The sequence below is a fragment of the Gymnoscopelus braueri genome (genome assembly GCF_963280865.1).
Source record: "Gymnoscopelus braueri genome assembly, chromosome: 20".
Classification (NCBI taxonomy): Eukaryota; Metazoa; Chordata; class Actinopteri; order Myctophiformes; family Myctophidae; genus Gymnoscopelus; species Gymnoscopelus braueri.
The window spans coordinates 17,100,910-17,123,409 of record NC_137622.1 but is presented as its reverse complement, the minus strand read 5'-3'; the positions used below and the strand labels follow the sequence as shown (position 1 = coordinate 17,123,409).

The 22,500-nt window shown below is 45.1% G+C and overlaps 1 protein-coding gene across 3 annotated transcripts in view; it reads left to right on the top strand.

The window, feature by feature from the left end:
• ablim3 (actin binding LIM protein family, member 3) overlaps window positions 1-22,500 on the top strand; it is an 80,833-nt gene that overhangs the window by 18,644 nt on the left and 39,689 nt on the right. For all 3 annotated transcript variants that reach the window (XM_080416220.1, XM_080416219.1, XM_080416218.1), the window contains exons 3-4: window positions 17,305-17,488; window positions 22,062-22,177. In XM_080416220.1, the coding sequence (XP_080272346.1) occupies window positions 17,305-17,488; window positions 22,062-22,177 (300 nt within the window). The remainder of the gene's footprint in view (window positions 1-17,304; window positions 17,489-22,061; window positions 22,178-22,500) is intronic.

Genomic DNA, 22,500 nt, shown 5'->3' with positions numbered 1-22,500 from the left:
TCAGGCTTAATGTGATGAATGACACCAGTTCCTCACTGCTACAGAATGACCTGACGGCGGCCTCGCAGTACAACAACGGTGACGTTGTGGTCACATCGCCCATGTCCGTCCACCTTAGTGATCCACTGTACACTATACAGTAGTGCTTTATGAAGCCACGGACATGGCAGCCGTTGTATCGCTGAGAAGAAGAACTAAACAAGTTGTGTCTGTGGCCTGCTGTGATGCAGCGCTGCTCACCGCACAGCTGTTCCACTGGAGATAAACTCACACAAGATTTATTCACCGGAGATGAGCTGCTATGATACTGTGTGGTCCCTAAGCGCACACATGCACATGTGCATACATACATACAGAGACACACTTACATGCGCGCACACACACACTCATGCATGTTTTCACGTGCGCACACATACAGACACACACACACACACACACACACACACACACGGTGGTTGTGAGGGGTTGCTGTGGTAACGATGTGAAGGGGCACCCAGGCCCTGGTTGGTGGTTATTCTAAGCATCACCATGGAGCTGTTAGCCAATCAGATAGCTCTATTCAGTACCACTGAGAAAAATGGGGGGAGGGGGTGGGCACAGGAAAAGAGAGAGAGAGAGGAGGGTGCGTTTTGTCTCGTCTGAACATTACATCATCGGTTCAACGCAACACCTCTCAGTCTAATCCAATTTTATTTTTGTACTAATATCAAAAATACATATTTGTTATGTATTTCCTACAATAATTATTATATTAGTAGTAGTATTAATATTAGTATTATTGGGATTACTATTTTTTATAAATGTATTTATATATTTAATCAGAAGATAATTTTCTGGCAATTCTGCTTTACGACAGTGAACAGAGAGAAAGGAAAGGTGGGAGAGAGAAGGGGATGACATGCAGTGAAGTGCCTCCATTCGGATTGGAACCCGGGCCAGCTAAGGGAAAGACTATATAGTCTTATTTATGTGGTATGCACTCTTACTCAGTGATCCACCGGGGCACCCCTTATTGACCCATTAAAACCAGGAAAGCATCGGTGTCATTTTAGATTTTTGGCTATTCAAAAATAGCAGATATACAAGCTCACAGCGCGTCACTTCATGCCGTGCTGCAAGCTTATACATCAGCTATTTTGGAACATTTTTTAAACATCTTGAAAGTGTGAGAACTACTGATTTAGAAGGTATATGTAGAATTGGCCTGAAGTCTTAATGGGTTAAATAAATCTGATTCCTCTAACGGCGACAGCCGTGACCAGGTTGTCCATACATCCATCCGTTCCTGTGTAGTATGTCCGTCCACTTAGGCTCAAGGATGAACTAATTAGAAGCAGGTGGTCAAAGGTTAAAGGTCAAGGTCACCTGTGAACGCGATATCTCAGGAATGCATGCCTTGGGGGAATTGCGTGACATTTGGCACAAACGTGCACGGTTAGAAATACTCGGTCACAGGTCAAGGTTACTGTGACCTCACAAAACATGTTCATTAAATTCCTTCTTCATTCACTACTATTTGAGTCCTAGCAGACATGGATGTATATGGTAACTGGTTGGTGGAGGCAGACAACCTCTTTGCGGTATTTATTATTGATTGATTGATTGAATACTTTATTAACAGTTTGCAGATTGTGCAGAGGTACGGTTTACAATGATTGTTAAAAGGATAACTCAAAAAGCCCTAAGGGCTTGTTTCCATTGTGGTCCTGTGTATTCAATTCATCAAGACATTTAAAGACCTACAATAATATACAATAATAACAAGACATCATCAACACTAGTAGCAATGAACGTATATTATAGTTTCCCCTAAATTTGTTCATGACAACTACTGTCTCTCTTTCCCATCTCACCAGTCTCTTTTCAGTCCAACGACTTTCGACCTGCCATTCCTATTTTCTGGGCGTGTCATTATAGGTTAAAATGTTGTCAACATTTTCAAAAATAGCAGATCTACAAGCTTACAATGCATTGCAACGCATTGTGTAGCCTATTTGTGTAGCCTATTTGTGTAGCCTATTTTCGCTCGCTATTCGTCATATGCCAAAAGTATATATGGATTAAGTGATTAACTTTAAGTGTTGTTCACAGCCGTTCAAAAGCCTCATGGACAGTCATCACTCATCATGATAAAACACTTCCAGAGCCCTCCAGTACTCTTCCATGTTCTGGAGAGCTCCTCTCCAAAGCCTCCCTCATATGAGGTTAGGTACTATACTGTATTGAATGTAGCCCTCTGCCTGCTCACTACCCACCATGATGCACTGTCTGTTACCAGAGCCGTGTGGGTCTCTGCACAGCAAGCAGTGCTTTTTTCTAAAGCTCATAATGTTCAGTGTCAACCCCCACCAGGTTGCACATGAACACACACACACACACACACACACACGCACACACGCGCACAAACACACTCATGCATGCACACATACACACGCACACACACACACATGTTTATGTCAAAACATTACAAGTTACGTTTCTTGCATGACATTCCAATCTCTTTTTGGCTGTCCTTTGCTTTTCATCGATTCCCTCTCTATCTCAGCTGTAGGTTGAAATTCTTTCTCTGTGGCAAGTCCTACAGAACAACACACGCATGTACCGTCTGTTTGTGTGTCTGTTTGTCTCGCAAACCGGTCGACCAATCACATTTCTCCAACACATTACCAGTAGGCTAACTTAGTTCCTCCACTATTTTGTGTTCCGTACATTTTGAAATATCAAACTTTAATTTAATTACATTTTATGACTCGGATCGGGCTGAAACCTTGCCCAAATTTGGAGTCATACATCATAGATACATCCATCGGACCATTGGTTCTCAAAGTGGGGTCCGGGGACCCCCAGGGGTCCTTGGGGGTCCTCAGCAAAATATGTTGTGTGCTGTGAGCTTGTACATCTGCTATTTTTTATATATTTTATATTTTATATATTATTTTTATAATATATATATTTGAAAAATATTGAAAATGTTTGGAAAACTTTTAGAATTTCTTAACATGAATCTTCTCTTCTGGGGGTCCCTGTCACAAAACCTTTTCAGATGGGGGTCCGTGGCCAAATACATATCAATTTGTGGATCCTTGACACTAAAACGTTTGAGAACCACTGTCATAGACAACTGACGTCGTAGATGAGGTCTGAAGTCCCAGATCACGCCAAGCATGTGAATCCTGGGATCTGCATTATTCCATCTTTTTGTTAAAATTTTAAACATGTTAAATGTTTTTTGGTCACTTGTAACCCTATTCCTAACCCTGACCCCAAACTGAATCTGTTACTAATTGTAACCATAGCTCAAAGAAACGTACTCAGCCATGAAAATGACGCTGGATTTTTTTTAAAGGTATTGCTATCCCTGGGGGGCTTTTTGGACCCCTCACTGATAGTAAAACAAATACACGCACGTACGCGCGCGCGCGCGCACACACACACACACACACACACACACACACACACACACACACACACACACTTTCTCTCTCTCCCTCTCTTTCTTTCTCTCTCTCTCCTGATGACAGTCACTCGAGCATGAAATCAATTTCTCATCTTGGGACAGTCTGACATTGGCATGTGATGTGGAGGCCAACGGGCTAAACTGTGTCGCGCCGTGCCATCGGCAGTAATTGGTTGTCAGTGGTGGATGGTCTTACTTGTCCGATGTGTTTATGACATCTGTGCTGATGGGGAACGTGCTTCAGCATTTCACACCTCCACGTCTCCCTCTGTTCACTTCTTCATCATTCACTTTATTGACCTTGATCACTCACACTGTGCTTCACTCACTTCATGTTTACCACTTCATCCCTGGCCTCACGATGTTGGGCATGTCATTATAGGTAAAAATGTTCCCCAAAACATTTAAAAAATAATTTAACATCTTGTAGCAGCTTGTAGAACAACTAAGCTCATAACAACCTGTTATGAGCTTGTAGATTGGTTATTTTAGCTGTTTATTATCGTACAACGAAGTTTGGGCTTAATACTTTTACTTTATTTGTTTATTTAGACAGGACAGAGCATATTAATGAACGTCACATGAACGTAAATACACCGGATTTAGCAAAGATGCTAATTTTCATCCGCAGTCCTCACACAAAACATAAAAACAGAAAAACAATAACATCAGAAAACAGACAAACGGTGAAATACAATTACATTGTACATTATTAATGGTTAAATCCTACTTACAGCTCTCTCTCTCTCTCTGTCTCTCTCTCTGCATACGTCCTTCTTTCGTTTTGAACCTCTTCCTTCCTCTATCTTTCTCTCCTTTCTCTGTCAGTCTGTCCATTCTTGTTTAGTTCCACTGGCTGTGATCTACGCACACATTATACATACACTCAGAGCCATTATACTGTACTGTATGTGCACACGCACACACGCACACACACACACACACACACACACACACACACACACACACACACACACACACACACACACACACACACACACACATTTCATCAATCCACATTATCTTCCGGAAGCCTCATCATTATGATAACTCCTCTTCCTCTCTCATGCATTAGTCAGAGGAAGCACAGTTTAGTCTCTCATTTACTGTTGCTCTTATTTATTAATTAATTAATTCATTTATTTATTGTCTCCACCAGGCCGAAGGCGTGGCCGAGACTATGTTTTCGCCATCAGGAGGCAAATTTTTGCTAAACAATTGTTTTAATATTAATCCTACAGATTTTGTTCAAACATCATGCCAATCGGAACACATTAACTCTATAGTCATATGATCAAGATCGATCTGTCAGACTTTGGAAGATTGGCTTCCAAAGTTTGCAGGAGTGGCCCGTTTTGAACAAAATGCCTCAAATCATGCAGGCAGCGTCCAATTGCCGTGAAACTTAACTTTGCACACACATTCCCACTAGGCCAAGGAAGAAATGCTACCCTGAATTTTTCAAATCGGCCTCATGGTGGCACTACAACAGGCAGATTCACGTTTTGGCCTATATATCTTGAACCGTAGGTCAATAATCTACCTGCCCTGGCGAAGACCTGTGCTCCGAGGATTAACAATTATCCCTCTCTTTGAAGAGAAACATAAGATGTTGGCATTGTAGTTTTAATTGATAAGCAGTATCCATTTATTGCTATTTGATTTTTGTTGTGTCTGTATTTATTGTATGTCTGTACCTTGGCACCACTGAAAATGAGGGTTCTCCCTCAATGGGTTTCCAAGGTTTAAATAAATAAAATTATGATATTGATAATTATGATGATGATGATGATGATGGTGATGATTGCGGTGATGATGAGCATGGTGATGAATGCAACTGATATCCCTATTTTAGGCATGTCATCATAGTTGATCTGTAAGCTATTTTCACTGTTTTCAAGTAAAATAGCTTAAGTGAAGTGGTTAAAAGCGCGAACAGCATAGCGATGAAACAATGTGGCGTCTCCAACGGTCAATCTATAATCCGTCACACGGCGGTGTCAATTGCCAAAAAGAACAAATCTGTAACAGCTTAAACCCCAGGATCTGTATCCTGGGGAAACTTTAGCAGAAAATAGCAGATCTACAAGCTCACAAAGCTTTCAGCAAAGACATTTAGTGCAGAGCGAAAACAGAAACGTCACTACTATAGAGCCCAGAGGGACTGCCATGCAGTCAACCAAGTAAAAGGGTTTATATTTAAGTGGTTAATCCTGAGCATCGGGTCTCGTCGGCGAAGGCGACAGTGTCGTGCCACGCAGCATAAATGAGCTATGAGCCCAGGAGCCACGTCTCCCAGTTGATTTCTAGATATAGTATCATAGATGGGTTTGTAAGGGCCGTGTGGTGGTGTGTTCCAGACAGTAGGGCTGAATCGTGCATACTGTCCTAATGACATACTGACCACATCATCTGCTCTCAATCGTTAGTGGCACTCTCCTATGCCAAAGACAACAGCATGGATGGCAGAGACACACGTACAGCACACACACACACACACACACACACACACACACACACACACACACACACACACACACACACACACACACACACACACACACACACACACACACACACACACACACACACACACACACACACACACACACTCACACACACACACACACATGCATATATACACAGATAGAGAGACCAGATGCTTGTATCCAAACCACAGAGTAGCTCTCAACAGCTATTTATTATCTTCTGAGTCAAAGCAGATTTTTATACAGGGTCATTTTGAAACTTGTTGCAAAGAGAAGCAGATCCACTTTTCTATAAGGTCAAATACATAGTAAATGCTGTGTGAGTTGTTGTGAAAATGCTTCTGCGTCTGTCCCCTCTGTCCTCTAGTGGGACTCACGCCTGTGAAATGCTGTTTTTTTTCTCTCGCCAGTGTCTCTCTGGTGGCCATTAGCCCCCATCAGTCAGTTCATAACATCACTCTACTGTACCAGAGAGAGAGAGAGAGAGAGAGAGAGAGAGAGAGAGAGAGAGAGAGAGAGAGAGAGAGAGAGAGAGACCGGTGGTTCTCAACCTTTTCTGGATCAAGGCCCACTTGAAAATCTTGAAAGCATTCGCAGCCCACCCATCTGACCACTTAACACAGCAGCATTTCAGCTGCCGTGTTATGACGGCGATAAATGATGATGATGAGTGATGATGATGATGATGGTGGTGATGAATGCAGCTGATTAACCACTTTCAACCCTATTTTAGACAGAGCATAGCCGATCTACAAGCTATTTCCACTATTTTCAACGAAGTAAAATAGCTTAAGTTAAGTGGTTAAAAGCACAGACAGACAGCGTTGTAATCAGCATAGTGATGAAACTATGTGGAAGCATCTCCAACGGTCAATTTATAATCCGTCACACGGCGGTGTTTTTAAAAAAAAGAAAAAAGATCTTCAACCGCTTAAACCCCAGGATATGTATTCTGGGAAAACTTTAGCTGAAAATAGCAGATCTACAAGCTCACTAACGCATCACAAGCTTGTAGATCAGCTACTAGCTATTGCTAGTATAGAGCCCTGAGGGACTCCAGTCAACCAAGTAAAAGGGTTCAAGCGGTTAATCCTGAGCATCAGTTCTCGTCAGTAAAATTGATTGTGTTCCGTCTTGGATCAATTCAACCAAGGTTAGTATAATAGAAGTTCCTATGTGTTGGTATCACTGTGAAAACACACTTCTCAAGGTTTTAAAGAAAAAAATACCATGACTTTATCAAATAATTTACGTTCATATTTTACAATTAGTTTTATATTATCATTATTTGGGGGCCCAATTGCAATGCCCTCATGGCCCACCAAGTGTTGAGAACTACTGCTATAGACAATAGAGAGAATATAAACAAAGAGAAGAGTGTTGAGAGAAAAGAGGTAGACAAGAGGAGAAAGAGAGACCGTGGAAAGAGGTGGGAGCGGGGGTGTGTGGGGGGGGGGGGGGGGAGTGCACGGAAGGGGAGCTTCCTGTAACTATAGCAACCGCTGGCACACTGGTCCAATCACCACGCCAACGGCTGGTTGCTAGGGAGACATTCCGGCAGAGGGGAGGGAGGGAGGGAGGGAAGGAGGCAGCGGTGCTTCTCCCTGGCGATGCTCCATGATCTGGGATAGAAGACACCTCCTCCTGGGAGACCACCCTGACTCTGTGTGTGTGTGTGTGTGTGTGTGTGTGTGTGTGTGTGTGTGTGTGTGTGTGTGTGTGTGTGTGTGTGTGTGTGTGTGTGTGTGTGTGTGTGTGTGGTTCTCAACCTGTGGGCCGGGTGCGAGTGGCCCCCAAATAATTTAGAAACATTTTTTTTTCTTTAAAACCTTGATTTTTTTTTTCATTGTGATAAACAGGAACTTTAAATAGATTGATCCAAGCCAGAACACGATCGATCGATCGATCGATTGATTCAAATAACACTCTCTGAAAATGCACATGGCCCACCCATCACCCACCACGGCAGCCAAGTTGGTCAGATGGGTGGGGCTGCTTGTCAAAAGGTTGAGAACCACTGATATATGTGTCTTGTGTAAGGGGAAGGGAGAAACAGTGTGATATTTGAGAACGTCTTTCTTGATGGACTGATCACTCAGTAACATCATTAACCCACTCAATACGGGAACGCATCTCTGTCATTTTAGATTTTTAGCCATAACCATTATTTTTATATTTTGGCTATTCAAAAATAGAAGATCTACAAGCTCATAGCGCGGCACAGAGTGCCACGTTATGAGCTTGTCGATCTGCTATTTTTGAAAAATCTTGAACATTTGTGCAAATCTTTGAATATATTAATTTTTTTAAACTACATTTTTAACTCAAATCTTTGCTTCTGGGGGGGGGGGGGGGGTCTCTGGAACAACATATTTTGATGGGGATCGGCCGCCAAGAATATATCATTTTGAGGGACCTTGACAAGAAAAAGTTTGAGCCCCACTGATATAGCAACAATAGTTTTTTTTTAAGATTTTTCAAAAATAGCAGATCTACAAGCTCATGACGCACTATGAGTTTGTATATCTGCTATTTTTTAATAGAAGAAATTATAAAACAATGGTTAAAGTGGTTACACAGATGCTTTAACGGTTTTAATGGGTTAACAGTGCTTCATGTCGGGGGCATCACGTCACTATCATGTCACTATACCGTATCAAGGATAGGGATTCGCAGTGCATAACAAATCTTACTGTTTGCTAACAAACACACTCGCACAAATGCACGCACGCAGGCACACACATACAGCCATAGACATACACTGATACTGTAACAGTTCATCCGTGCATGTCAGTTAATTCTTTCTTTGTTCTTGTCGTTCTTCGCTGTCGTTATTTGTCAGACCTTTTAGGAGCTTGGTTTGGTTAGCTCCACATATTGGCACTGCTGGGCAGAAAACTCTCCATATTTTATCTTTTTACGTTTTGTTTTTTATAATAAAATACTTTGTCGTATGACAGTGTGGCGCAAATGTAGCAAAAATAGACAAACGACAAGCTCGCATCGCATCACGACATCGCTGCTATTTTCGCTATTTTCGAAAGAGAATTTCTTCTCTTTTACCGTGCAAGTTATGCACATGGCCCACCCATCACTTATGCACATGTCCAACCCCAGCAGTTTATTCTTTTATTATAGAAAATCTTTGAAAAAATATATAATATTTTCAGCTATAATGACAGGTTAAAAGTGGTTAAGGGCAAGGCTGTCTGTGGGTTTTATAAATATTCAGCCAATGAGAAGAGCCTGTAACTAATGACTACATTGGATCCATTAGATCCAGTCAGAAGTGATGCTTTGAGCTGCAGGGCTGGGTCAGGTGGTCCAGTTATAGGGGGTTTGGGGGGGGCGGGGGGCACTTACCTGCTGTCACTCTCTTCTGTAGCAATTATCTGCCTGCCACCTCTTCTCCAGTTCTCTTTCCACAGCTGCCAGTGTCTCATCTCTCTGTCTCTGTCTCTGTCTCTGTCTCTGTCTCTGTCTCTGTCTCTGTCTCTGTCTCTGTCTCTGTCTCTGTCTCTGTCTCTGTCTCTGTCTCTGTCTCTGTCTCTGTCTCTGTCTCTGTCTCTGTCTCTGTCTCTGTCTCTGTCTCTCTGTCTCTCTGTCTCTATCCTCAAAACCTGATGCATACTTTGTCGCACAACGTCGCCGCACGACGGAAATACAGCTGACCTACAAGCCTGCAACGTGAATGTGACATGTTGTGAGCTTTTAGGTCTGCCTTTTGTCCGCCGTGCGATGCCATTGCAGATGGAGCATGAATTAGGCTTAAGTCTCTCTGTCTCTCGGTCTCTCCATCTCTCTGTCCCTCTGTCTCTCCGTCCCTCTGTCTTTCTGTCTCTCCGTCCCTCTGTCTTTCTCTCCCCCTGTTATCTGTCCCTCTGTCTCTCTATTCCTCTGTTCTCTGACCCTTTGTCTCTTTGTCTCTCCATCTCCATCTCTCCATCTCTCCATCTCTCCATCTCTCCATCCCTCGATCTCTCCGTCTCTCTGTCTTTCTGCCTTCATTGCCGTGAGCACCTCCTCTCCCTCCCACCCTGTGTTTTGGCACAACTTGAGAAAACACATTATTTACACTTGGCGAAAGGGCCAGGGTTCCAGGGGGTTGGGGTAGGGGGGTACCAGGGCCCACAGTGTTGGAGGAATCACAAGGATCTCCCCTCAGTGCCAGTGGCAGCGGCTTTGGTCCTACATGCATGTTCCACAACAGCAGCATCTGTGTGTGTGCGTGTGACGTGTGTGCGTGTGTGAGTGCGTGTGTGCGTGCCTGCGTGTGCGTGTGTGATGTGTGTGTGTGCGTGCGTGTGTGTGTGTGTGCGTGCCTGTGTGTGCGTGTGTCTGTGTGTATTGGTGTGGCTGCCCCATAGCCTTGGGTGTTAGTATAGTGTTGACAACAGAGAGACAATTAGAGGCCAGTGTTGGCCTGCGTTGCGGCGATGAAGGGAGCATGTGCATTTATCTAATGACACCAATAACAGCAACGTAATGAGATGAGAGGAGAGACGAGGGGAGGGGAGAGGAGTTTGGGGAGAGAGAAAGGAGAGGAAGAGGAAGAGGGAGTTTTTGGAAGAGAGTGGACTGGGTGAAGGGTGACGTAATAGACAAAATAGAGAGAAAGTGACACTGAGATTTAGAGGCGGCTTGGCAGAGATTAAGTCTGTGCGTGTGCGTGTGTGTGTGTGTTGGCGGACTCACAGTTTTTTGGGGTTCCGGCGCGGGTGTGCCCTGACCTGGAGAAGGGAATTTTAATTGCGTCTGTTGGCTGGAGATAAACACCCAATCATCCGGACCCCCTGCGGACGCCTAATCAGCGCTGTTCTAATGACCACAGCTGCAGAAGTCAGCGTCCACGCTGGCCTCTAATCACCAGGCTTATGATCCGCAGATGCGAATGTCCTGCACACCGCCCCCAAAAAAAGAGCAGAGCCACAGACAAGGAGGAGCGCCATCTTGTACACCAAGTGATTCTCAACCTGTGGGCCAGCGCCCACTGGGTGTGTTTTGCCAAATAACGAAAACACGAGATTATAATGATAATACAACATAAATAATATAATAAAAAGAGGGGGGAAAAGGGGGAAAAAGTCAAAACCTCGATGAATAGGACCTTATATGCTACTTTAGGGTCCTATTAGTTTCTCTCTCCATCCCAAACCCACACACTGTGTGTTGAAGACTGAGACTCTAAGAGGGATGAAGTTGAACCTGCCTGAGGGTTAGCTTGGGCAGAAAAGAGAGAAATGTGTGCGTGCGTGCGTGCGTGCGTGCGTGCGTGCGTGCGTGCGTGCGTGCGTGCGTGCGTGCGTGCGTGCGTGCGTGCGTGCGTGCGTGCGTGCGTGCGTGCGTGCACTCAAAATGGATTACTCTAAAAATGAGGGGTTTCAAGTAACAGTTACATTTCAAAGAAAGTAAGTGATGTACAGCAGGATCATGTCACAGAACACTTCAAAGGGTGTAGTTTTTCATTTATATTTATATTTATATTTACAGCAACCACACTCACCATATGCTGAATCTTCAATTACTGTCTGTCTGTCAGTCTCTGCCTGGCTGCCTGCCTGCCTGCCTGTCTGTCTGTCTGTCTGTCTGTCTGTCTGTCTGTCTGTCTGTCTGTCTGTCTGTCTGTCTGTCTGTCTGTCTGTCTGTCTGTCTGTCTGTCTGTCTGTCTGTCTGTCTGTCTGTCTGTCTGTCTGTCTGTCTGTCTGTCTGTCTGTCAGTCTCTGCCTGCCTGCCTGCCTGCCTGCCTGCCTGCCTGCCTGCCTGCCTGCCTGCCTGCCTGCCTGCCTGCCTGCCTGCCTGCCTGTCCGTCTGTCCGTCCGTCCGTCCGTCCGTCGTCCGTCCGTCCGTCCGTCCGTCCGTCCGTCCGTCCGTCCGTCCGTCCGCCCGCCCGCCCGCCCGCCTGTCTGTCTGTATGTCTGTCTGTCTGTCTGTCTGTCTGTGAACCTGAAGGCATCCAACACAACATGTTTCTCATGTTTCTGTAGCTTTGAATAATTCACCTTTTCCAAGGTACCATATTTTTATGATTCAATATTTACATAGACTTCTACAACCTGTTTTAAACAGAGCTGATCTATTATCATCAGCGCACTTATTTTTTCTTTACATCATCCATTTAAACCACAACGTAAACAAATGTTGCAGCATAGAAATAGGCAAGTATAGAACATCCATTTCCATTTCTGTGTCAAACATGGAAGAGGAAGAAAACGATCCATGACGTCTGTTTGATCTGATATCTGCGATAGATTGAATAGTAACCATCGCAATGAGCGTCATTGGACCCCCCCAGCGAATAGGGCTGTAAACATGGAAATAGGGCACTTATGATCTATCTATCTATACTGTCCATACCTACACTTAACCAAGTGTAGGCATGAGTTTATGGTTAAGTCTACATTATTTACATAATTCTCTATATTCCCGTTCCCTGTGGAACATACGTATCTGCTTCCATTTGGTCCTCTCCTTTGCAGCATGTTGTGCCTCGCCCCACGTTAGGTTTGCCTTATTCGGCTCTGAGGTCACAGTTTTGGCCTCCCTTGTTAGCTCTTTCCAGGTGGGGTCCATCTCAAGGCTACGTTAGGAATATGGTCCTGGTCCATTCTGAGGACATGTTGTAGCCATTGGAGCCGTCAATGTGCAATTTCCAGCACCACATTGTGACAGTTTGTGTTTTTGTACAGGTCCTCATTAGAGACATTTTCTGGCCAAAATATGACATATCGTCTGGAGACATCCATTGTGCAATGCACTGATCTTTTGTCACTCTGTCTCAACCACTCGCCAGCATTCTGAGCCATGATACAGCAGAACTAATTTAACATTACTGTTATGCAGTTGGATCTTGGTTTTTAGACTGTAATGCTTTGATTTCCAGATAGTTAGAAGGCTTGTGAAAGTGCTGTGAGCTCTCCCGAGCCTTATACGGATGTTCTTGCTGCACTCCTCGACATATGTATACTCCTCGACATTGTCATAATGGTTCGGCATGAATTTATGGTTACGTTTAGACATGGGTTTATGGTTGAAGTGTAGACTTGGGTTTTGGCTAAACCAGGCCTAAACTTAGCCATAAACCTATGCCTACTTAACCATTTCTAAATAAGTGCCTAAACTCAACCATCTCTGGGTGTTCCTGCAATGCATTGTGGGTATTGCCCTGGAAATCGATCCGTTCCCAATGCTACCCCTTTACAATGGGACCTAGCTGTCTCTAGGGCAACTGCGGAAGGTTTACATCTCCTATGGCAACTGGGGAAGGGGGCGTCCCTCGCAAATGCATGCAGCCAATCGTCCAGTCACAAGAAAACAATGTGATTAGCCGGAACAGGTGAACCATGGAGCCGGGCCATCCAATCCAGATGCACCACATCTGGTTGGATGGCTGCAATTTGGCCAGGCGGCCGTATGCTAATGAAGTGCATTAGGCTAATTGAGCCGACTCCAGTCATTTGAAAATCAATCGGAGCACAGATTGAAAAGCAAGTAATCTAGAGAGAGAGAGAGGAGGGGGGTGGGGGGTTGGGGGATAGGGGAAAGTAACTGAGAGAGAGAAGAATTGACAAAAAGAGAGTGTTAAGCAATTTTAGCACAGTTTACTGTATGTGTCAGCATATTAAAACAATTGCATGCAGTGATTGCATGTTTTCAGCGCTTTCGAGAACTAATATTTCTTCCCGTGGAGGACAGTTGTGATGTGGAAATATTCTCTCTGTGTGTTTCCATGCAGGAGTCAGATAGCATGTGATTTGGGTTTCTGGTGAGTTCCCCGCTTAGTCTGCTTTAAAATGCAGTAGCGATGCGTTTGAAGGACTCTGCCATTGTTCAGCGGTTCTGGAAATGTGGTTTGCACACACATGCACACACACACACACACACACACACACACACACACGCACACGCACACGCACACACACACACACACACACACACACACACACACACACACACACACACACACACACGTGCAAATGCATAAAAGTACACTTGTATATCATACACACACACACACACACACACACACACACACACACACACACACACACACACACACACACAATCATAAACAACTGGTGTCTGTCGTGCATGGCCTGTCCCTCCTCCTCTACCTCTCTCTCCATCCTGGTGCAGACGTCTGTCTACAATATGATGAAAATCCATCATTATTATATGTTCAGCGTACACAAAGTCACATTTCATCTTCTTATCACTCCACATGCACACACTTCCATCACAGTGGGGATGGATTTATGTGTTTCCGTCCTCCTGTGGGAGCACAGATTGTTTTGTTTTTAAGTGAAGGCCCATTGATCTTTTATTACACTATTAAGTCAATATGCTCCACTCATAAACAGCTCCGGATTAAATGAGGCCCTTTGAAGTGTGTGTGTGTGTGTGGGGGGGGGGGGGGGGGGTGATGCCTGCCAGAGAACACCAAAACAGGGAAGCCAAGCCAGTCTGGCTTTTAAAAATTGGATGCCAAACTTTTCTAGTGGCAGCAATTTTAGACTCTCCAGCAAAGCCTTTTATTGCCTGTTAGCGGCTTGTATATGCTGGGATACTGGGAGCAGAATGGCGACTGTCTGCATTTGAGTTGTACTACTTTATTTACTGTGACATGATCCACATCCAGCCACTGAGTCCCAATCAATGCTCAGCATACAACCGTGCACTGTCAGTCAAACCTGATATTGTACACCTCATGATTAACATCTCCGTATGGGTTGTATTTCCCAGTTTTTCTGCTGAGATAATACGCATTGGTTTGAATGCCAAAGAGAAACGCTATACGTTTTCTGCTCCTTGTCAATACTTGTACTCTGGCCTTTAGAGACATTTGAGACGGCGATGTATCAAAGTTAGAATTTTCCCAATTCAGTCAGATCAAGTGTTCTTGTCATGAAACATGATTTTATTAAAGCAGAAATTGGAGAGTTGTAAAATGCTGGTAGACACAACATTCAGCAATGTGATATATATATATTGTATTGAGCTTGCCTGTGTAGGTAGTAGGTACACATAATGCTTGTGCATTTTCCATGTCCAATACATGTCTTCAGAGGAAGCAGACACCACACAGGTACTATCTTATACGCAATACTGAATGCAGTATATTTATATATATAAGTTTCTACCTAACCTTGCTGCATTAATAGATGAGAGAGAACAAGACTATTTAAGAAAGGAGTGGATTGCTGGTTGGTAGCAGCTTTTGGACATAATGTACCATTTCTTTGTTTTTATATGTATAATGGAAGAATGCTGAGGGTTTTTTAAGCATCAGGGGGTGTGCTAGAGCTCCCCCTGCTGGTGAGTGTGTTCACACAGCTGCAGGGATCCTCCGGGAACCGATGCGTGCTGACACAGTGATCTGTCAGTCAGGGTGTGAGACAGAGAGCACTGTGGGACTCAGCACAGCCTGGGTGGGTGATCAATAATGGTGTCTGTAAATCAGTTAGCTGGACTGCCATGGCTTTCTCAGTCTGAACCGCCCCCACCCTCGTCTCCCAATATGTTCAATCTTTTCTATCAGACTAATCCTTCTCCCTCCCTCGCACCTGTCTGGGCCAGCTACTCTGTGTGTGTGTGTGTGTGTGTGTGTGTGTGTGTGTGTGTGTGTGTGTGTGTGTGTGTGTGTGTGTGTGTGTGTGTGTGTGTGTGTGTGTGTGTGTGTGTGTGTGTGTGTGTGTGTGTGTGTGTGTGTGTGTGGTGCTTGCTTGACCTTCACCTACAGCATGCTGTCACACTGTTTCTAACAGGGATCACAACAGGATGATATAGGCTGCTCTGTGCCCCCCCCGCCTCACACACACACGCACACGCGCACGCGCACACGCACACGCACGCACACACACACACACACACACACACACACACACACACACACACACACACACACACACACACACACACACACACACACACACACACACACACACACACACACACACACACACACACACAGTAAAGACCATAGAGCCAAAATGGCCACTGCTCCATGAGAAATCCTCTTCTTGCTATCATTAAATCAACTGGCAGACCACCACAACAGCATATAGCAAGAAGTATAGCCTGGTTTCAGACGAATCTGCCTTTGCTAAATTGCATCGCACTTTAGCCCTCGGCAGATTAGTCTGGCCCCCCTCAATAGAGATTTCATTTCTCTCCCTCCGAAGTCGTGAGGGACCAATCAGGACACAGTATCCAAATGTGGGCGGGCTTATCACCTTATTTGGAGCAATGACGTACAAGGAAGCACTGCTCTGATTCGTTCGTACAAGGAAGCACTGCTCTGATTGGTTAAGGTCTAACCAATAGAGTCCGTTTGGATCTTTTTGTAACCGCCCCTTGGAAAAAAATCTATTGTTGATAGGGACCAGACTAATATCCACGCAGTGTGTCGTGTGATATTGTCTGGCCACGCGAGGCTACAAGAAGTACACACACAGACACACACACAGACAGACACACACACACACACACACACACACACACACACACACACACACACACACACACACACACACACACACACACACACACACACACACACACACACACACACACACACACACACACACACACGTATGTACACAAATGCACTCAGCGGATGTCTTAACTCTGTGTCTGGTTAATAATAAGAGTGCAGTCGGAGTTGTGATGCCATCGCTGTGAGCAGCACGGTCTCCTCCATGAAGTGCGGAAAATCACTTTTTACGCTGATGACATCGTTATGTCTCTATTATCCACATGTCTCCAGCTCGGTCGCTCTACAAGAAGCCGCTTGTTAACATGCACATGCACATGCACATGCACATGCACATGCACATGCACATGCACATGCACATGCACATGCACATGCACATGCACATGCACATGCACATGCACATGCACATGCACATGCACATGCACATGCACATGCACATGCACGCACGCACACACACACACACACACACACACACACACACACACACAGAGACAATGGGTAATGGATGCTAGGTCTGCAAAAATCTGATCTATTGGGGCACATGCAACAAACCACAAGAAAAGAGCTCTGCTAAAACAGCTGAGAGCATCTGAGAGATCACATGACACACACACACAAGCACACACACACGCACGTTTGTTTAGCATCCAACTTCAATATTGTTTACAGTGTTGACATCTGTTGATGTCTGCAACCACACGTTATAATGGGAATATTTATCATCTCGCTCTCTCTTTCCAACTCTCATTAACTCTGTTTCTGTCTGTCTGTCTGTCTGTCTGTCTGTCTGTCTGTCTGTCTGTCTGTCTGTCTGTCTGTCTGTCTGTCTGTCTGTCTGTCTGTCTGTCTGTCTGTCTGTCTCTCTGCAGTGTGTAGCTGTGACTTGGCTCGGTCTGGGTTCTTCCAGAAGAAGGGTGAATACATCTGTACGTCAGACTACCAGCGTCTGTACGGGACGCGCTGCGACCGCTGCGACGGCTTCATCACAGGAGAGGTTGTCTCTGCCCTCGGACGCACCTACCACCCCACCTGCTTTGTCTGCAGTTTGTGCAGGTACTGTGCAACCACTGTCTCGCTCCCCAACATGCATATTGTGACTTCTTGGGACAGACATCCCAAGAAGTCAAACGGTGACTGGAAGGGGGTACCCTCCCTTCCAGTCCGCTTGAGCCGACTCAGCGCCGTTCGAATTAATGCCCCGAGAATCGTAACTCATATACCCCCTAGTCAACATATGATGTATTTGCCCTTCTTCCAGTCAACGTTTGACTTCTTGGGATGTCCGTCCCAAAGAAGTCACGCATTTGACTCCTTGGGGCGAGAATGCGTCTCAGACACACACACACACGCACACGCACACGCACACGCACACGCACACGCACACGCACACGCACACACACACACACACACACACACACACACAACCACAATCTCTCACACCCAGTCCTGCAGTATGCCACATTAAGCCCAGCTGTTTTAGAATAGTTGTCTTAAAATGACACAGATGCGTTCCCGGTCTTAATGGATTAAGACAGACCCAGGTGTGGTTCAATCTCCCTGACGAGCCAGCTCCACCCAGGCAACCAGTCAGTCCCAGCAGCAGCCAGAATACTGTAGGCAGGATGGGAGACGGTCGTCACAGAGAGGAGAGGTGAGGAGAGGAGAGGATAACAGAGGATAACACTGGAGAGGAGGAGAGGAGAGACGTGGAGAAGGGGAGGGAGGGAGGGGGATTAGAGGAGAGGAGAGATCTTGTTTAATGCAGACATGGTATTAGATGACATCCAGCACCAATCTTGACCTATCTTGCTCTCCTTATACTTTCTCTATTTCCCCCCTCGATGTCCTCCTTCTGTCTGTCTATCTGTCTGTCTGTCTGTCTGTCTGTCTGTCTGTCTGTCTGTCTGTCTGTCTGTCTGTCTGTCTGTCTGTCTGTCTGTCTGTCTGTCTGTCTGTCTGTCTGTCTGTCTGTCTGTCTGTCTGTCTGTCTGTCTGTCTGTCTGTCTGTCTGTCTGTCTGTCTGTCTGTCTGTCTGTCTGTCTGTCTGTTCTCATCTACAGTATGTGTTTGCATAACAGTGCTGTATATTCCCTGCTTCCTGCCTCTGTCCAAAACAGTGTGCTGTTGTGTCTGATGTGGTCATGTGGCCTCCAGCCGCTGGCTGCGAAACTGACCACAGATACACACTGTCAGGGCTGCGTGCGCATGCGTGCGCATGTGTGTGTGTGTGTGTGTGAGTGTGTGTGTGCGTGTGTGCGTGTGTGTGTGTGTGTGTGTGTGTGTGTGTGTGTGTGTGTGTGTGTGTGTGTGTGTGTGTGTGTGTGTGTGTGTGTGTGTGGGGTGGGGACAGCTCGAGGCTGAAGGCAGTTCCTTTCAGCTCCATCTGCCCTCTGTCGCCATCGTTCACATTACTTCTCTTTTCATCCTTTCATACATAATTCCTCCTTCATCCTCTCTTCCTCCCCTAGCTTCTCTCTTCCCTCATCATTGTCCTCTTCCTCATCTTCTTCCTCATCTTCTTCCTCATCTTCTTCCTCATCTTCTTCCTCATCATCATCGACACCTTCCTCTTCTTCTTAACCACTTAAGCCCTGTATGCTTTGTTGCACGATGAATAAACTGAACCTATATGATGACATGCCCAAAATAGGGACACCAGGTGATGATTTCAACATCACCTCTAGCCATTTGCTGCATTATTACCATCATCATCATCATGTTCATCATTATTCTCTTCCTCATCCTCAGTATCCAGTTTCAGTTTTTCATTCGACGTTTTTCCAAAGAGCAGAGTTCAATGAAAGCCAGCAGGCTCACTGTTGAGGACAGAAATAGCTTCACTTCTGTGGCCAGAGCATTAAATATGTACACACACGCACGCACACACGCACTCATGCATGCTGCACATACACACACACACACACACACACACACACACACACACAGATAGTCATGTCAACTCGGGCTAACACATTCTTGTACTCACAGCATAAACTGTGTCTGCATGTAAAACATTGTGCTTGGAGGTGGACACGCATGCACACACGCACGCACGCACACACGCACGCCCACACACACACACGCACACAGGCACACACCACACACACACACACACACACACACACACACACACACACACACACACACACACACACACACACACACACACACACACACACACACACACACACACACACACACTACACACTACAGCTAATAACTCATAATACTCAATTATATGTTATTAGCTATTAGTTGCATGGATATACTTATGTACACATGAACATAGATGCTTGCAATCAAGGTTATTATAGTTAGTTATTATAGTTATCAAAATATTGAAAACTAACAAAATAATGAAAACCAGATATGAAAAAAATAAGAAACTATAATAACCTTGTTGTGCTGACTGTGCACTGGCGGAGACTCTAGCCTCCCTATGGGCCGTGGCCCTGAACTTCGGCAGGGGACTAAAAGGATTATTGCTGCTGTGTCTCTTTAAACAGGCTTCCGTAAGCCTTTTAGCCTCCCATTCATTCCCTCAGCCTCTCCGCTCACAAAGAAATCAATCAGATGCATCACCTAAAAAAAACTGAATGCGACAGCGAGCAGCATATCATGATACGACTTACTGCATGTTATGGGAGCTGTGTTCCTGCCACTTATCTGGTATGAATGCATGTGCGTGTGTGCGTGCGTACGTGCATGCTTGTGTGCTTGTGTGTGAGTGTGCGTGTGTGCGTATGTGCGTGGTGCATCTGAAAAGAGAGACAGAGAGAGAGGAGGGAGAAAATGCATACAGTACTTATCGTTGAAACCTTGTATGTCCAGGACAGATATATATATATGTATATATATATATATATATATATATATATATATATATATATATATATATATATATATATTTATATTTATAATTGAAAATAGCAGATCTACAAGCTCACAGCGTGACACAGTGTGAGCTTGTAGATCGGCCATTGTTGCTTTTGAGTGACACAAAGGGAGATGGCAAAAGAAGGGAGAATTGAGGAAGAAATAGAAAGACAAAGGAAGTGTTTAGCACAGCCATTCTCAACTGATGGGCCGTGAGGATATTGTAATTGGGCCCCGAAATAATTGCCAAAACACTAAGATTTCATTGATAATATATCATTAATATATATATATATTTTATTATAAGAAACGTCATGGTATGTTGCTTTAAAACCTTGAAAATTTTGTTTTTATTGTGATAAATAGGAACTTAACGTATATTGACCCAAACCGACACAAACAATTGATTGATCGTTAAAGGGATAGTTCACCCAAAAGATTTTTTTCTATAGATTATTCACCCCATGGAGACTTGAATTCATGGATATAAGATCCTAAGCCAATAATTTGATGACTAGCGGACCGGTAGGCAGTGGTTCCGGTAGGAGACACAAAGGACTCTTTGTGTGTCCTACCGGTCCTACGACAAAAAATATTAAATATCCATGAATTCAAGTCTCCATGGGGTGACTAATCGATAGGAAAAAAAAGTCATTTTGGGGGTGAACTATCCCTTTAAAATAAACATGCATTGAAAATGCACGCGGATGTTTTTTGATATATCCAAGTGTGGCCCTGACTTAGAAAAGGTTGAGAACCACTGGCTTAGTAGATCAGTATGCAGCCCATAGCTCTCCTCTAGTAAGTGGTTCATTGGTACATAGTGACACAGTGGTTGTGTGGGTGAGCGCTCTGGAAGCCCAGGGCAGCAACTCATTATCCTCTGTTTAATCACTGAGCAGCCAGGTGCTCAAGGTCCAGTCAACAGCCTCTGAAGCCACTGTGGGAACGGCAGAGAGGCAGCGTGTGTTCAGCTCCGTAGACCCTGTCTGCAGGATTAGGGCCTGGCTGCCACGCAGCCATGTTTCTGACTCAATCCCCTCATTATTTCCATGTTTACACTTAATGTGCACATACTGAGATCAACAGTGCGCTTAATAATAGGAAGCGTAGGAGAGGCATGGTGGGGAGAGGCATGGTGGCGCAGTCGGTAGCGCTGTCGCCTCACAGCTAGAAGGTCCTGGGTTCGATTCCCGCCGGGGACGCTGTGGGCGCTGGGGGCGTGTCTTCTCCCCCGCGTCATCAGCGCCCATACCCTAGGTGGGGTTGGCGAAAGGGCCTACTCTGTGTGGAGTTTGCATGTTCTCCCCGTGTCTCCTAGGGTAGTTAATACCCTCACAAAAACATGTAGTAATCCTGGTCGCTATACCGCCTCCCCCATGACAGCCGGGGCGCCTGATGGAGGGGAAGGGAACTGGTTGGAATAACGTGTTCCTTCCACGCGCTACGTCCAACCAGGGAAACTCCCCCCTGTCAGGTGACAAGAAGGTCAGTTGGCTCTCATGCCTGAAGGAAGCATGAGCTCGGCCCTGGCCTCCCTACTGTGGGGGACTGGTGTAGTGCTGGTGTAGGGCTGGTGTAGCGCCCAGGATCACTTAGGAAATTGGCACCGGGTGAAAAAAATGGGTTACAAAAATCGCGGGATAATTTTTTTTAGAAAATAAATAAATAATAATAATAATAATAATAATAGGAAGCGTGTGTGTGTGTGTGATTGTGTGTGTGTGTGTGTGTGTGTGTGCCCTCTCAGGAAGCCGTTTCCCATCGGGGACAGAGTGACATTCAGCGGGAAGGACTGTGTCTGCCAGCAGTGCTCTCACACGCTCGTCAAACCCAACGAACCAATCAAGATCCACGGACCCAGTCGTAAGTGACGACCACATATCGATGCCGCTTACATACATAAAGACATAATGGTCAAATATGGAAGATTCATATCCACCATTACTGTAAGTCAGAGGATTCATATCCTCTAGCAGGTCTCTCCTCCTCTTCAGTCCGTTGTGCTTAACGTCACAACACTGCATTTAGTTTAATATGGTGTGGCTAGAGCACTGGTTCCCAGTGTTGTTTTTCCTTGAAGGCCCCCTTCTTACATTTGACAAAACTGAGACTCCCCACACGTGTATGCCCGCATACGCGCGTACGCACTTGTTTTTCAGACATTTTAACCACTTTAGCCCTATATA